Below are 15,025 nucleotides of genomic sequence, written 5' to 3'. Positions count from 1 at the left end.
CCACAATTTAGGCCATTTGAATCAAGACATGTTAAGTTTTAAAACTAGCTTATTTTAAATTTATTTTCTCAACAATCCTTTCTCTTTATCATGCAATAAAGTACTTTGTGATGGTCTCTGACATAAAATCACAATAAAATACTTGAAATCTGTTGGTAGTGAGACACAATGTTTAAGGTTTACTTATGAATACTTTTGCAAGGTACTTCAGTTAAACATGATTAGGGTTTAAGAAAGTTTCATCCTTTGAGAGCTACAGAAGAACCACACACTGCAAAAACACCAAGTCTTACCAAGTTTTCTTAGTCTAGTTTCTATTTTAAATATCTGAGTACACCTAAAGTAAGACAAAAATAACTTATAAGTAACTTTTCAGCAAGATATGGGAGCTTGTTTTAAGTCTATACTTATTTAAAATTGATTATTAAAGTATTAGTTCCATTGGCAGATTCTTTCACTTATGACATGGAAAAAATGTTTTGTTATAAGTGAAACAATCTTAATATTAAACAATTATTGATTTAGAACAACCTTCCAGATTTTGCTGAAAAGTTACTTGCAAGTTAGTTTTGCCTTACTTCAAGAGTACAGAGGTATTTTTACTAGAAACTAGACCAAAAATACTTGATAAGATTTTGTGTTTTTGCAGTGCAGTTCATGTTTAATGAAACCTCTGAGTCTAATCCCAAACCAGAGGCAATTAGATTGTGGCACTGTGTTGTTGTTTTATCACAATCTTTGCAACTACTAACCTAAAATATACTACACTGTCTAATTTATTCCATATTTTCTCTTTCAAATCAGCGCAATCTGAGCTGAGAATCACAACCATTAAGGTAGTTGGTCTTCCTCTTTTATTTCCATCAGTCTGATCATTAAACAAACAGTGCAGGACAACTGAAGTTGTGTCTCTATGCATTACTAGCAAGATCCATATACAATGTCCAAAGGAGGTCAGCTGGAAGGCTTCTGCATGGATCTGCTCTCTGAAGTGGCCAAGAAAGTTGGACTCAAGTACAAAGTGAAGCTGGTGAAAGATGGCGCCTACGGCCGGCAGGACGAGAGCGGGAACTGGAACGGGATGATTGGAGAGGTGGTGAGAGGGGTGAGCACCGCAGCAGTCATTAAACCAGTCAAAACACTTCATAAAGGAAAAGACATTCATCGATGTTTTCATTTCACAGGAGGCAGATCTTGCGATTGCGCCGCTGACTCTGACTGCAGCGCGGGAGAAAGTTGTGGGCATGACCAAACCCTTCATGCAGACTGGGATCAGCATCCTGCTGAGGAAGGACATCTCAGAGGGAGCGGGTTTCTTCGACTTCCTGTCGCCCTTCGCGCCAGAAACCTGGGTCGGCATTCTCATCGCCTACATGGCTACTGCTGCTAGCATCTTCATAGCTACCAGGTTGGCAACACCGGTTTATATTACCTGGCATTACTAGTTTATGCTGTCGCTGATATCTGAATTTTTGTTTGTGGACTTTGTTGCAAACTTTTTCCATTGCCAGAGGTAACAATGTAGGTGCTATTTTGATAAGTGATTTTTTTTCTTATGGTAAATACAGAGTGAGCCCAGGTGAGTGGAGTGAGGCTCAGAGTGAGAGAAACAGGTTCAGTTTCCTCTACAGCCTGTGGTACGCAGCTGGAGCTCTGACTCTGCAAGGTGAAGCAAAAACAAGACTTATTCATTGGTTAACTATCACTAATAGTTTTTTTATTACATTTTTTAAAATCAAGTATATTGTTACATATTAGCTTGATACAATGACTGTTAATAAATATTTACTAAGAATATTTGCTGAAAGGTTACTTGTATATTAGCTTGAGTCTAATTTTAAGTGTACTAAGATATTTGCACTGTAAAACTGGACCAAGAATACTTGGTAAGATTTTGTGTTTTTGCAGAACAGCCATACTGAAGCAATATTTATTTACTCCGGTGCATCTCAGGTGCTGGTCCTCACCCTAAAGCCCTTCCAGGACGTGTGATCTGCAGCAGCTGGTGGCTGTTTTCTGTTGTTCTCTTGGCTTGTTATTTCTCCAACCTCAGCTCCTCCAAAGCCTCAGAGTCCAGTCACCTGACTGTGAAAGGGTTCGAGGACTTGGCCAGTCAGGACACGATTGAGTACGGATGCCTGGCCGGTTCCTCCACTCTTGCTTTCTTCAAGGTGAGTGTGGCCTGGTGTGGCTGGTCTACCCCGTGTGGACTCATTGGAAATGTGTCTGTTTCTTTCCTTCACCTAGAATTCAAACAACCCAGTATACCGCAGAATCTACGAACACATGGAGAGAACGCAGAGCTTCGTGTCGTCTATGGACGAGGGGGTCAAACGAGCAAAGGAGGGAAGCTTTGCCTTCATTGGAGAGTCTGTTTCTCTGGACTTGGCTGTAGCGCGTCATTGTGAGCTGGTGAGAGTGCATGAGGTCATCGGCATGAGAGGATACAGCATCGCTGCCCCACTCGGTAAGGATCCTCCTCTTAAAATATCATTCATTTTGATTTACCAAATGTTAATCAAATATAAAACATTAAAGGTGACCTACTATGCTTCCTTGAACAGGCTAGGATAGATCTATGGGACATACAGAAAATGCTTATCACTTTTTTTGCACAAAATCATTCTTAGAATAGAAAACATGCATTTCTTGCAAAAATCCAGTGTGAATGCTGCAAGTTGAATATATTAGTAAAAATTGCAGAAGAATTTGAAGTCAACTTGTAGAAATTTAAGAAATAGTCAGTAATAGAAGAATAAAGCGAAAGCCTGTAAAATGCTAAAACTGTAGAAGACGAGTGAAGCTTTTCAGTCAATGCAAAAATCTCATCCAGAGTATTAGAAATGTGTGCAGAGCAATGCTTACAAAGCTACACTGTAAAGTTCCAACAGTTTATAAGCTAAAATGAGCTGAAACGTGAAAGCTAACTAGGGAGCCAGCTTTAACAGGAAGGAGGGTTGGCACTGGGGTTTGGAATGAGGGCTGCACAGTGGCTCAGTTGGTAGAGCTTTTGCCTTGCAGCAAGAAGGTACTTGGTTCGATTCTTTCTGCATGGAGTTTGCATGTTCTCTGGGTTCTCCAGTTTCCTCCCACAGCACAGCCCAAAAACATGACTGTCAGGTTAATTGGTCTCTCTAAATTGTGTGTGTGTGTGCATAGTTGTTTGTCCTGTCTGTCTCTGTGTTGCCCTATCACAAACTGGCGACCTGTCAGGGTGAACCCGGTTTAAATTGGGGTTAGAATCAGGGTTAAAACAAAAGTTTCTAACATTAAAGTTAGAATTGGGGTTAACATTAAAGTTGGAATTACTGTTGGAGTTAAAGTTGGATTTGTAAGGATTGGAATCGGGGTTGAAAGAAATGAATTCTAACCCTATTCTCAACTCCAATTCATAATAATATATTTTCTGATGCCTTATAAATGTAATTTTTTGTACATAAAAATAGCAAAACAAAATAAAAGCATGAATTGATATCTTGACATAAAGTGTTGCCTTTAATCAAGGTTCCCCGATCATAAAGAACCTCAGTGTGGCGATCCTCCAGCTTAGCGAGGCGGGGGAGCTGGCCTATCTGCGGAGCAAGTGGTGGGCCAGCAGCTGCATAGCAGACAAGGCCAAACCTGCAGCCGTGCAGCCGCACAGCCTGAAGGGCATGTTCCTGGTGCTTGCTCTGGGCCTCGGGCTGGGGACCCTCCTGGCTGTTCTGGAGCTCACCTTCAAGAGTCGCAGAAAGGCAGCCGAACTGCAGGTACGAGTCAGGTGTCACTAGCTGCGTTTCCATTACAAATTATCTGCAAACCTGTATTCTGAAAATGTTGAAAAAAAAACATAATTTTGATGTTTACATTAAATGAGAAAAAAAATGTTTAGTATTTCCATTGCAGTTTTACAAAATGTGTATTTTGAAAACCACCCCATCCCAGTGCAACTTTTTATTTTATTTTATCAAAAACATTTTGTTTTCTAAATTGCTGTGTTTCCATCCATCCAATTTGTGTAATTTCAATTTGCCCGCTTTTATGGTAAATGAAATCGCAGCTATAGTTTCAGATGTGGAGAGTTGTAAAATTACAATTTCTTCAAGAGCTGAACTATTGGAACTAAATGAAATCACAAACAACTCAGATGATTGAAGGATCTGATTATCTGAGGATTGTTTGGATGTTAGTCATCATTGAAATGATTTGTTTTGCTGCTCCTCACTCTGATCTCTGCAGAAGTCGTGCTGCGCCGTGCTAACCGAGGAGCTCAATCTGCGCCTGAAGAAGAGCAGTGCAGACAAACCCCAGGAGAACGCAGACAAAGAAAAACCATAAAAGACTCAAACGTTCTCTAGTCTGAAAAGTTTGCTCCTTTTAAATGAAATCAGACGTAACTTTATAGGTTTTTAAATTTGATACTAAACTGTTATTCAAAACAAAAACCTTTAACCTACAGCTGGGCGATAAAATCATTTCTATTGCTAAATTAAGTATTTTAATTCTTGGAAAATCAGTATTTGTTTTCTCCAACACATTCATTGGTTTTCCTTGTTCAGAGTGATGTTAAAAACTGCCATCTTGTTTTTACATCTTTTGTTTATTTCAACTTGAAATTCAGGTCAACTCAAAGAAAAGCTGGTTGAAGTAAAAGCCAATTTGTAAAAATATTTTCTGTCATTTGTAATTTCTTTTTAAACAAAAAATGATAAATTTGATTTGGTATTTAAAGGAATCTGAGAATTCATTTTTAAACCATTTCGCCCAGCTGTAATTTAACCCCTAAAACTCACAATGTTTTTTACTAATGGCTTCTAAATTTAAATAAGAATAATAATAAAAAGTCAATGTTGGTTTTTACAAAAAAATAACTTTTAATCCAAGTTAACATTTAAAATCTGAAAATAAAACTTACATATAAAGCTTGACTACTAACTCAACAGTTTGCAAGCATTTCTGTACAGTTGGCAGCAGCATCATTTGATTTCAGCATTTTCTTTTCACAATGTCTCACAATAAAACGTTCAGGACTACAAACAGTCCAGCTACACTAGAGAAATAAAGTTTGTATTTTTGCTCAGGCTCCTGCTTTTCTTCTTTCCTCCATTTGTTCTTTCTTGTCGTGAACGTTGATGTCCGTGTTTTCTTCAGTCTGAGTCGTGATCTGATCAGGAAAAAGTGAAAAGCCAGAATCAGGAGTGAAAACTTTACCCTTGTATCACTGCTGGTGTTTCTACACTGCAGCTTTCAGTGTTGATATCTTCTTATGAATGACTGACCGTCAAAGAAGAGCGGCGATTTACAGCGAATCTCCTTCATCCTCTGGTCGAACAGCGCCTTCATCTCCCTCTGCAGCGTCCCCTCTCGCTGTTCTGACCCGGTCGGCGCCGGGCGGCTGGGCAGAAACTCCAGGCTGTCGGTGCTGCCCCCGCTGTTGCTGGATGAGCTGCCGGACAGGCAGAGGCCGTTGGGAATGCGTCTCACCTGGCTCTGCTTTTGCTGCCAGAGGAAGGCAGGCTTCCGGGTCGCAGCCGGCGTCAGGGGGGAACAGGTCTGTTTTCTGGGGCAGCTGTGTGAGCGGGGTTTGGTTCGTATCGGGGCTGACGGCCGATTGGACGCTGGCGCCTCTAAGGTGCGCCTGACCCTGGCGGGGGATGATGGAGGGATGAGTTTAGAGAGTTTGGCTTCAGGAGGTGGCAGAGTGTGAGACTCTGGGGCGGAGTAAGGCTGAGGTTCTGGATGGCGTTCAGGTTCAATGAAAACCTCACTGTTCTCCTCTGGTTCCTGCTCCTCTGGCAGCTCAGGGTGCTCCGGTTCAAACCTCCTCACTGCGTACTGCTCAGCGCAGCTTTGCAGCACAGATTCATTCTCAGAGTCCCTTCGATCAGCTTGAGGTTGGCCATCAGGACCAAGACTCTCCGCCAGAGAGACCTGCGACGGGGTGTCCAGGTCAAAGCTTTCCTCCTTCACGCAGGGCGCGGCTCCGCTGCTGTTGTGAGAGTCGGTGGAGGACATCCGGCTGAAGAAGCCTCGCCGTGTCTCTGGAGGCTCGTGGATCTTCACCCGGTGCGCTCGCTTCACAGGCTCGCTCATCATCCCCCGGTGGAAGGCAGCTTTAGCCGCTGGGCCTTTAACCACCGGAGACATTTCTCCATTTCTGCTGTCCTGAGACATGGTGTCCAGATCCCGGTTGAAAAACAGAGCATGTCCATCTTCGGAGGACTGGACGGAGACGTCAACAGAAGGGTGTCTTTGATGGCCCCTCATGTGCTTCTGAGCTGCTTTCTGGATGTGTTTTCGAGCTGCGTGCATGGCATGAGCAGGCTTGATCTGTTTCACAAAGAAAGTTCTAATCAGGACTTGAAGATCGTAAATAATACAAAGGTTTATTTTAAAGGTGACCTTTGTGCTTCCTTGAACAGGTTAGGATTAATCCATGGTTTATTCAAAACATTTATGCACACGATTATTCTTAGAGATTTTAATCTGGTCATTTCTAACTATTTTCATGAGTTTTTCTTATCATTAAATCCAAATAAGTTGCTGCCGGCCACATTCCCCAACTCAATGCTTACACTCACAGGTGAAAATTTATGCAAACAGATGAACAACTATGCAACCGTACATCTTTGAAAAGCAGAAGTAGAGCCTTCTGCACAGTCAACATAAATGCAGGGTTGCTAGGAAACGGCGCTAGGAAATCTTCCAACAATTGGAAGATTTTGAAACAGCTCATTTTCCAGACATCCAGACTTATTGTCATGACAATAAGTTCATGACAAAATCATGAACTTAAATCATGAACTTATTGTCAAGAACAGCTGATTGATTTTTTTAGACACTTGGGCTATTTATAGAAGCAGTTAATACACAAATGAAAAATGTGCAAAAAGCGAATTTTACATAACAGGTTCCCTTTTGAGTAGCGTACCTTTCCTGTCATGTCATTAATGCCAACATGAACAAAAATGGACGACTCTGCCATGCCCTCCAGGTAGACGTGCCGATAACCTGCAAACACAATCAAACTGGTTATGATATTTGTCCTTCAGAAACATTTTACAATCCAAGTCTGATTATTATATTTGCTCTTTTACATCTAGATTTTATTAGAAATGTGTTTTTGTGAAGCCTTGAGGAAGTGAGACTGTTTGTAGAAAATCACACAGGAAATTTTGAGACTCATATAATCACCTTCTAGTAAATGTTTTTTGTTAATCAGAATAAAAGATAAAATACTTCTCACGTTAAACTTTTACCATAGCAACAAGAAAACTATCAGAAAGTGCAGTGAAATAAATTACAAGAACAAAAAGGAGAAAAAAATTACTAAATAAATATTTTTACATATTCAGGCACCAAATCATCAGTACACTCATGTAGATTATTACTGATGTTTAAAGTTACTTTTGATGGCTGGTGCATTTCTCCAGACTGAGACTTTCAGCAAAAAAGAAAAAACAAACCCAAACTGATCTAAAAGTGAAACATGAACACCTGGAAAAGCACCTCATGCCCACAGAGTGGAGGACCAGTGATGCTAATTCAATACAAATATGTCATGAGCATCGTAAAGAAATATTTGAAATACAATAAATACAGAAATAACTAAAGCAGGTTTTTGTCACTGGGTTTTTCAGCTGGATTATGATGCTGAACATCAACCAGACAGACACTGACCTTCCTTCAAGGTCACATCTTAATCCCCAGATTTAAACTCCAGTCCAACTGTGGAGATTTGAGCCGACAGCCTACCTGGCATCATGCTGGTGAAAGCCACTGTCCTCTGGCCAATGAAATCCCGTCCAATAGGATCATGATCCCAGACCTGGAACCTCACCAGGGCGATCTGAGGCATCAGGATGCTGAAAACCAGGGTCTCCTCCCACATCGGATTGAAGCCTACATGACAAAACCTTTCAATAAATGTGAGAAATGGACATAAAGCGACTTAGACAGGGAGTTTCTGCGCTCACCGTTGTCATCAACCACTCTGGTTTGCTGCTTGGAGCAATCGACAGGCAGACCGATGATCTCGACTTCAACAAAGGGATCGATTATCTGAAAAAAAGGTCAAATCAGAGGTAATATTTGTTAATAATCTAAATAAACTCAGAATGGTTGTTGTGGGTCTTACTTCTCCTCTGTCTCCAAACATTGAGTCTTTGGGTTTGGGAAGTTGCTGCCCGCTGATGATCTTTAGCACCAGCTGAGTTTTTCTGTGTCCTGACAATGGATCCTCTGTCATCGGGTTAAAGGCCGCTGAGAAAAACCAGAAGCATTTAGCCACACTTTTGCATAATCACATTTATTTTTCTATTTATACACATCCATACCTTTACACATGCACTTAGGCTTCAGAATATATCCACAGTTTCCATTGCTTGAAAACTTGGCTCGGTTCAGTTCAAGCATTCGGCCTTCTGTTTGGTAATTCATTGCAACTAGAATTAAATAAAAACATGCAAAATAAACATGGAGATCTTCTGGTAATATCACACAGCCTTTAAGGACATGCACTGTGGCTTATTTACTGTTATATGCAGAGTAGAGAGGTAGAGTACTCAAAAACTGTACTCAAGTTAGAGTACCACAAATTCAACAGATTTTCATTCAAGTAAAAGTAAAAAGTAGCCATCCAAAGAATTTACTCAAGTAAAAAAGTACTTGGTAGAAAGGCTACTGAGTAACTGATCAAATTATCAGTCATTTAATATTTAAAAATTACATCATCACATGTATGATATAAAAATAAATTTAAGTGGAAATGTTGGTATTTTAAAGATCAAAATGAAAATAATGTGTATAATTAACATAATTACAAAATAACAAAATCAGGCAGTACCGCATGACAAAAAATACTCCTGAAGGTTTTTTTTTGTTGTTTTTTTTAATGTTATGTTACTGAAATAAATAAATAAAACTGAGTACATGTAACTATCCAACTCTGGTTATATGGTAAGTATAATTTACATTATTATTATTCAATTCAATTCAAAAATACTTTATTAACCTCAAGGGGAAATTAAATTATTATTATTAAATTATAAATTAATAATTTATAATTCAATAATTATAATTATTCAATGTATTATTATTGTTTGATTATTGACTGAATTTAAAATTATTGTACATAAAAACAAAAAAGCAAAGCGCCAATCATGATTTATTTTGAAAAAAGGAAGTGTATTATTTTGAAGAGCGCTTAACCGGATATGGTTTTGTCTTCCGTTATTTTCTGTTGCTAGTATACGAAATGCCCGTTGCCGTTTCTTGTTCAGTAAAAACCGAATCAAAAGTGTTCAGCAGAGACATTTGAGCCTCCGTCATGACTGATTACGTAAGTTTTCACTACGTAACGGTCTACATCGATTACCCATATGGCATCCAGTATTCCAATATGGCTGCGGGTTAAAGTTGCTCGAGTCCACTCTGAAGTTCGACGGATAGACTCTGATAAGCTGGCGCTGGTTGAAACGCACCAGCTCGCCTGGTTTCAGCTGTAAAATCTGGTTCATTACAGTCTCGTTAAGAGATGACACCTGCCAGCTGCTCAGAAATCCTGCGAAACAGAAATCCATGAGAACAGCCTGCGTATTAGGGTCATTGTCTACATAAGATAGCATAGTTGTGCCAAAAACACTCAAAAATGTTAGAATAACATTTGCTAGAGAAAAAACATGGATATTTTTGAAAAGTCGAAAATTTGCTGGTGTAAAATTTAAGGGGGATATTTTAAAGGGAATTTTTGAATTTTGAAACTCAGAAATTTCCAAAATTTTCTAGAAAATTTCTGAAGTTAATCTCATTAATCTCAAAATTTTTGACTTTCTTGAACATTTTCGACTTTTCAAACTTGGACATTTCCAAGTTTTTTCTAGAACATTTCTGAGATTATTCTCAACATTCCAGTTTCTGAGTTTTTTTGGGGTTAAACGTACTAATTTGTTTCTATCTACAATGGCCCCAGTAAGCCATGATATAAAACACAGATGTGATGATTTTCGCTAAGTGCTGCTACGTAAAGCCTCTTTGGTTTTTACCTTGTGTTTCTATTTCATGCACTCGGACAGATTTAGTGTACTTGACCAGGTCAGACAAAGCTCTGGAGAGTCTCATGGTTTTCCTTTTTCTGAAGAAATATTGCAGAAACACAAATGTAACTGTAGATATAAAACATCTTTTAAGGCTGATGCGTCCAGTTCAGGGACCTTACTTAGGATGGTAAACAATCTGGGTTCTGTCTCGGCTGCTGCTGTGGTCTGATTCACCGTCAGACATAGCCTTGCTCTTTACACGTATTTTCTTTTTTCTCTGAAAACATGAAAGATAAATGAAGCTTTTTCAAATATGTTTTTTTTAATGTTAAAGGTTGTGGATTAGAGAATCTGGAGAAATGAACTGGCACCTTCCTTTTGAAGCTTCTTATGATTGATCTGCCAAACCGTCTCTTCTTTTTGGGCTGATTAGCTGATTCTGGACCGTTCCCAGGCTGAAAAGGTTCAATGCTATTTGTTAACACATCCATCCATCCGTCCATTCATCCATTTATTTATTTCTTAATTTGCCTGTAAGTCGTTGTCACTATCATCATCATCATCATCTTCCTCCTCCTCGTTCCCTGTGTCTTCATCAGATACGTCTCCCTCCTCTGCATCAGGGTCAAGGTTTGCTGGCAGTTTCTTTCCCTGAAAAACAGGAATTTATTCTCTTTTTTTCACACTTTATCACTTAATTTGACCTGTGAAATAAACAGATTTGTACCTTGATTAAAATCTTCCCTTTCAGAATCTCAGGTGAAGGCAGCTTCTTGCATTCCTGCGCGCTGACGTTGGTCAGGTCCAGTTTGTCCTGCAGCACCTCTCTCAGGTATTCGGCCATTTTTTTCTGCTGTGGCACAGTGCAGTGGTTCTCTATGGAGAGGATAACGGGGTACCTGGAGGAGAGTCATCATGACAAACTGAGGATTCAAAACGAACAGAACTAATATATTAGAACTGCAGCATATATCTTTTATAAAGAACATGTGTTTCACATATTTGTTAAAAACAGTCACTATTTTGTGGCAGTAGAAGACAGATAATCTGTGAAAAGATCGATCTCCTCCACCGCCTCCCTGACCAAAAACAACCAGTGCTGGTTGTTCTCGCTCCTGGTTCTGGTTCTGCTCTGCATCCCCAGAACCAAACATGGATAATCAGCATCCAGCTCCTATGCACCACAAATCTGGAACAAACTACCAGAAAACTGCATAACAGCTGAAACACTGAGTACCTTTAGCCCTTTCATGAATTAACTATGATCCTTTATGTCAGGATTTTTTTTCCAAAGTGTTTTTTATTTTCTTAAAAGTATAAAAAGGTGGGATTTATTTTGTAAAAACAAAATTTTTTCTGGGATTTTTTTCTAGTTGATCAGTTGTTATTTGGACAAAACATCAGCAGCATTAGTCTGTCTGCCATATTGGATTTAACAAAAATGTTCTTGCACTTTGCAGTGGATGGCAAGTAGTTGGCAGTGTATTGTATGACGCACTAGTGTCCACTTCAGTGGTTTCAGTGCATTTATAACATAAAAATCCACAAGAAAAAGGGTTAAATCTCGACTAAAAGCCCACCTGCTTTTGAAACATCGTAAATAACATCAATATATCTGACATGTAACAACAGCACTTGACAGAATGTAATGCTTCAGTTGTTTGCGTGTTCTATGACTTTGTGTTGTCCTGAAGTAAAGCACTCTGAAATGCATTGTTGCTGAAATGTGAAGCAATTGACTGATTGCTAAAAAAGTGCTAACAGCAGAAAAACAATTTGTCATGACAGGAAAACCGTCTATCTGCTGTCATTGGTGGCTATGCTAACTAGCCTTAGCATCCACAACAAGCTCTAGTAGCTGCAGTGTAGCAGAGAGCAAGTAGGGGAGGTGAGGGTGATTGACAGCGCTAAGGCCCGCCTCCTGCCTCTGATTGGTTGTTTCTAGGTAGCACTGGGAGAAAGCAGAGGAGCTACATTTTTTCACAGATTATCTGTCTCTTATCAAACTGTCATGACATAGTGACAGTTTCAACAAATGTGTGAAAAATATATACTTTCATAAAAGTTACAAAGTTGCAGCAGAGCTTACGGTGACTTAGTGAAGGCATATTTGTTAATTGTTTCAACAACGTCTTTGAAGAGGATTTTGGATGTCAAAGTGTAGCCGTGATGAATGATGGGTTCACCATCCGGTCCGTCCCAGCAGTCCACTGGAAGACAGGAAAAAATAACAAAGAGGTGCTGATGTTTCTGCAACGTCATGCAAAACAAACACTTGCAGTGGCTTTTGCAGCCTCTCACCCTCCACACAGCGGCAGCCCGCCTGCAGAACATAGGCGTACATTTCCACCCTGGACTGGGACAGCAGCTGGTCTCCAGTCAGGTAGGTGTTGTGCGACGTGGCAATAAAGTAATTAGTGAGAGGCTGCGTCATGTCCTGGTTCACCTGATTGTGCTCGGGGTTGAAGATGTCGCCTGCAGGACTTCGCATGTAGTTGGTGAAACCTGCAGGAGGAAGGATGGGGCGTCATAATGTGCATTTGCACACTGGTGGCATGTTCATGTTTCTGTCATTGTTTGCCTGATGAGCCACATGTACCCACCGTCAATACCCAACACCATATGCTGGAGGTTCTCAGGACACGGCTCAAACTTGGCCACAATGTCGAATAAATGCTCTCTGCTCAGGCCGCGCATCTAGACAGAACAAAACATAATGTGTTCACATCTTCTGATCACTTAAAATAATGTTGTATTCTAAAGTTCAGCAGCAGTAAATGTAAAAATGCATTAAAGTATTGAAATAACTTAATATAATCTCACATCTTTGACTTGAGTACATTTGTTCAGGAAAGAAGAAACAATCCATGCAATCAAATTATTGTTTTACAAAAGTTATGTGCTTCCATTATTGTCACCCCTAACTTTTTGAAATGAGCTAAATAAAATATTTTTTTGCAAATTAATAATTGCAAATAATATCAATTTTTTTGCAATTAATGTGATTATTAATTGCAAAAATGTAGATAATATTTACATATAACAGATAATAAAAAGAGCAATAAATTAACATTAATATTTCAAATAAAGACATACACTTTCAGATTTTAAAGTAAAAATTTGAAAACAAACATGCAAATGTAAGTTTTTACATTCGTATCTTATTAGCACAATTGATGAAATTGTGAGATTCATTCAAATTAAAAGCTTAATATTTCATACAATTTCTGCTTTAATTTTCCAATTTTATATTTCTATGAGGAAATTTTAATTATTTTTAAAGTGAGTCCTAGTTGACTGAACAATGAGCTTCAGATGGACAAAATTAATGTATAATAAAAATATAAATATTATTAATTATATAAATATAAACAGGAGACAATGTACAGTAAATAGTAAACTAAAAAAATATACATTTGGAAACAGTGAAGTAGCTCACACAATGACACAAAAATCTTGATCAGCGTATGGACCCTACAACAGAATTTGAAGTATAAACAATAATTTATAAAACTTTTTTTTCCCAGAACATCTCAGTTTATTTATTTATTTATTTTTTACCTTTTGTTCGTTTTCCAGAAACCGTGCGAGGTCCTGCAGATCCAGAACTTCTTTCTGGTTGCTGTAGGAGATCATGATCAGGTAAAGGTCTCTGCGTGTGGAAATCATCTTGTAGAAAGAGCAAAATTCATCGAAGCCCAGAGAGCCCTGGATCTCATCTGTGTCTGCTTCCTGCAAAAGGAGAGTTTTATTACAAAGGGAATAAATCAGCAGAATAGGATATCTCTCATACACAGTTATTGTCGTCAGGAGGAATCCAGTTAGCTGCTGAACTAATGCAATAACACGGAGCAGTTCAGGCCATCTGTGGCGGCCATATGGCTTTCCTGCAGCAGTCCCTGGTCTTCTTCTGCCAAGTAGCTAAATAGATTTTTTTTTTCTGCGTTGCTTCATTTAATCTTTCTGCTGCTTCAATTGAACCGATGGCCAGATCACAGAGAAAATCTCTTGATAGGTTTCTGATTTCTGCTGATGTTCTCTGAACTCTGGCCTCGGTTTTCCTCATCATTTTCCACAAGTATTTTGCCAACATCTGACTGAACTGAAATCGGCTGATCACCCTGAAGACAACTTTCGCATGGTAGCAGCATCATGCTGATGGACAGAGATGTGAACAAAGTCAGTCCTGGAGGGAAGCTCGTTAGAGGTGAATAAAAACATATACAAGGAGCCACCATACCAAGGTTTAAATCAAAAGACATTAATTTATCAGACTAGCCTAATCAAAGTCCAAACCAGAATCCAATTGAGATTTGAAAATATGTTTTCATTTATGCTATTTATTCAATCTAGCCAAACTTGGGCTATTTTCCAAAAACGAAAAAGTAAAAAGTTTAATTTCCTGATGTTAAAGATATTTGAGAGAAATTTTAAGCTTGCAGTAACTACATCAAAAAATAATTTTACTCAGTACTGGCCCAGGGGAGCCAATAACAAACACAGTTATCACATTTTTATTTCTGAAAAACATTTGAAAAACCATTCAGCCTTTTTATTCTAATACTTTGTACTGGTTTGTGCAGCCAAACAAAATTAATGGAAATTTGTGGCTGTAACACGATAAAACATTAAACAGTAGACTTCTTTTTTCAGGGTAGACAGCTTATCTATAGAGTTTATTACTGTGAAATGCTTGGAAAAATTGCTCTTAACAGAAAATATTCATTTAAAAATACAGGGGGGAAAAGACGCTAAAGATTAGCATGTTAGCACTGCTGGTGTTTAGTCCTATTCACTTTTAACTAATGCAGTGTTTCTCAACCTTTTTTGGGCCAGCGCCCCCCTAGCCTTTATCCAGGTCCTTACCAACCCCCCACCAAAGAATTTGAAGGCTACTTTGCACTGACTATCATTTTATTATTAAAGTTACTATCACTACTGTAGATGTTTTGATTTTTATGCTTGTTTCTGTATTTATCATCAAAAATAATTTCCCAGAGAACAAAAAA

At 38.9% G+C, this 15,025-nt stretch overlaps 2 protein-coding genes across 2 annotated transcripts in view; one reads left to right on the top strand and one right to left on the bottom strand.

Annotated features, from left to right (window-relative positions):
- The window catches only part of grik6 (glutamate receptor, ionotropic, kainate 6), an 8,675-nt gene extending 3,615 nt beyond the window's left edge, over window positions 1–5,060 (top strand). Inside the window, exons 3-10 of the mRNA XM_007550190.2 lie at window positions 805–836; window positions 926–1,105; window positions 1,185–1,408; window positions 1,569–1,666; window positions 1,954–2,171; window positions 2,248–2,467; window positions 3,505–3,749; window positions 4,219–5,060. Coding sequence (XP_007550252.1) covers window positions 805–836; window positions 926–1,105; window positions 1,185–1,408; window positions 1,569–1,666; window positions 1,954–2,171; window positions 2,248–2,467; window positions 3,505–3,749; window positions 4,219–4,317 — 1,316 coding nt within the window. The 3' untranslated portion in view covers window positions 4,318–5,060. The remainder of the gene's footprint in view (window positions 1–804; window positions 837–925; window positions 1,106–1,184; window positions 1,409–1,568; window positions 1,667–1,953; window positions 2,172–2,247; window positions 2,468–3,504; window positions 3,750–4,218) is intronic.
- Window positions 4,830–15,025, bottom strand: part of plch2b (phospholipase C, eta 2b) — an 18,593-nt gene continuing 8,397 nt past the window's right edge. Inside the window, exons 5-21 of the mRNA XM_007550217.2 lie at window positions 13,578–13,748; window positions 12,620–12,713; window positions 12,318–12,521; window positions 12,106–12,226; window positions 10,744–10,915; window positions 10,548–10,667; window positions 10,388–10,471; window positions 10,196–10,293; window positions 10,023–10,111; window positions 9,356–9,541; window positions 8,316–8,423; window positions 8,117–8,241; window positions 7,956–8,040; window positions 7,735–7,881; window positions 6,911–6,990; window positions 5,259–6,309; window positions 4,830–5,143 (exon numbers count right to left, since the gene is read on the bottom strand). Coding sequence (XP_007550279.1) covers window positions 5,127–5,143; window positions 5,259–6,309; window positions 6,911–6,990; window positions 7,735–7,881; window positions 7,956–8,040; window positions 8,117–8,241; window positions 8,316–8,423; window positions 9,356–9,541; window positions 10,023–10,111; window positions 10,196–10,293; window positions 10,388–10,471; window positions 10,548–10,667; window positions 10,744–10,915; window positions 12,106–12,226; window positions 12,318–12,521; window positions 12,620–12,713; window positions 13,578–13,748 — 2,952 coding nt within the window. The 3' untranslated portion in view covers window positions 4,830–5,126. The remainder of the gene's footprint in view (window positions 5,144–5,258; window positions 6,310–6,910; window positions 6,991–7,734; window positions 7,882–7,955; window positions 8,041–8,116; window positions 8,242–8,315; window positions 8,424–9,355; window positions 9,542–10,022; window positions 10,112–10,195; window positions 10,294–10,387; window positions 10,472–10,547; window positions 10,668–10,743; window positions 10,916–12,105; window positions 12,227–12,317; window positions 12,522–12,619; window positions 12,714–13,577; window positions 13,749–15,025) is intronic.

Source organism: Poecilia formosa, unplaced genomic scaffold, assembly GCF_000485575.1.
Source record: "Poecilia formosa unplaced genomic scaffold, Poecilia_formosa-5.1.2 Scaffold2, whole genome shotgun sequence".
NCBI classification, from domain to species: Eukaryota; Metazoa; Chordata; class Actinopteri; order Cyprinodontiformes; family Poeciliidae; genus Poecilia; species Poecilia formosa.
Note: the sequence above shows the minus strand (reverse complement) of the source record. Positions and strands in the feature narration are given on the sequence as shown.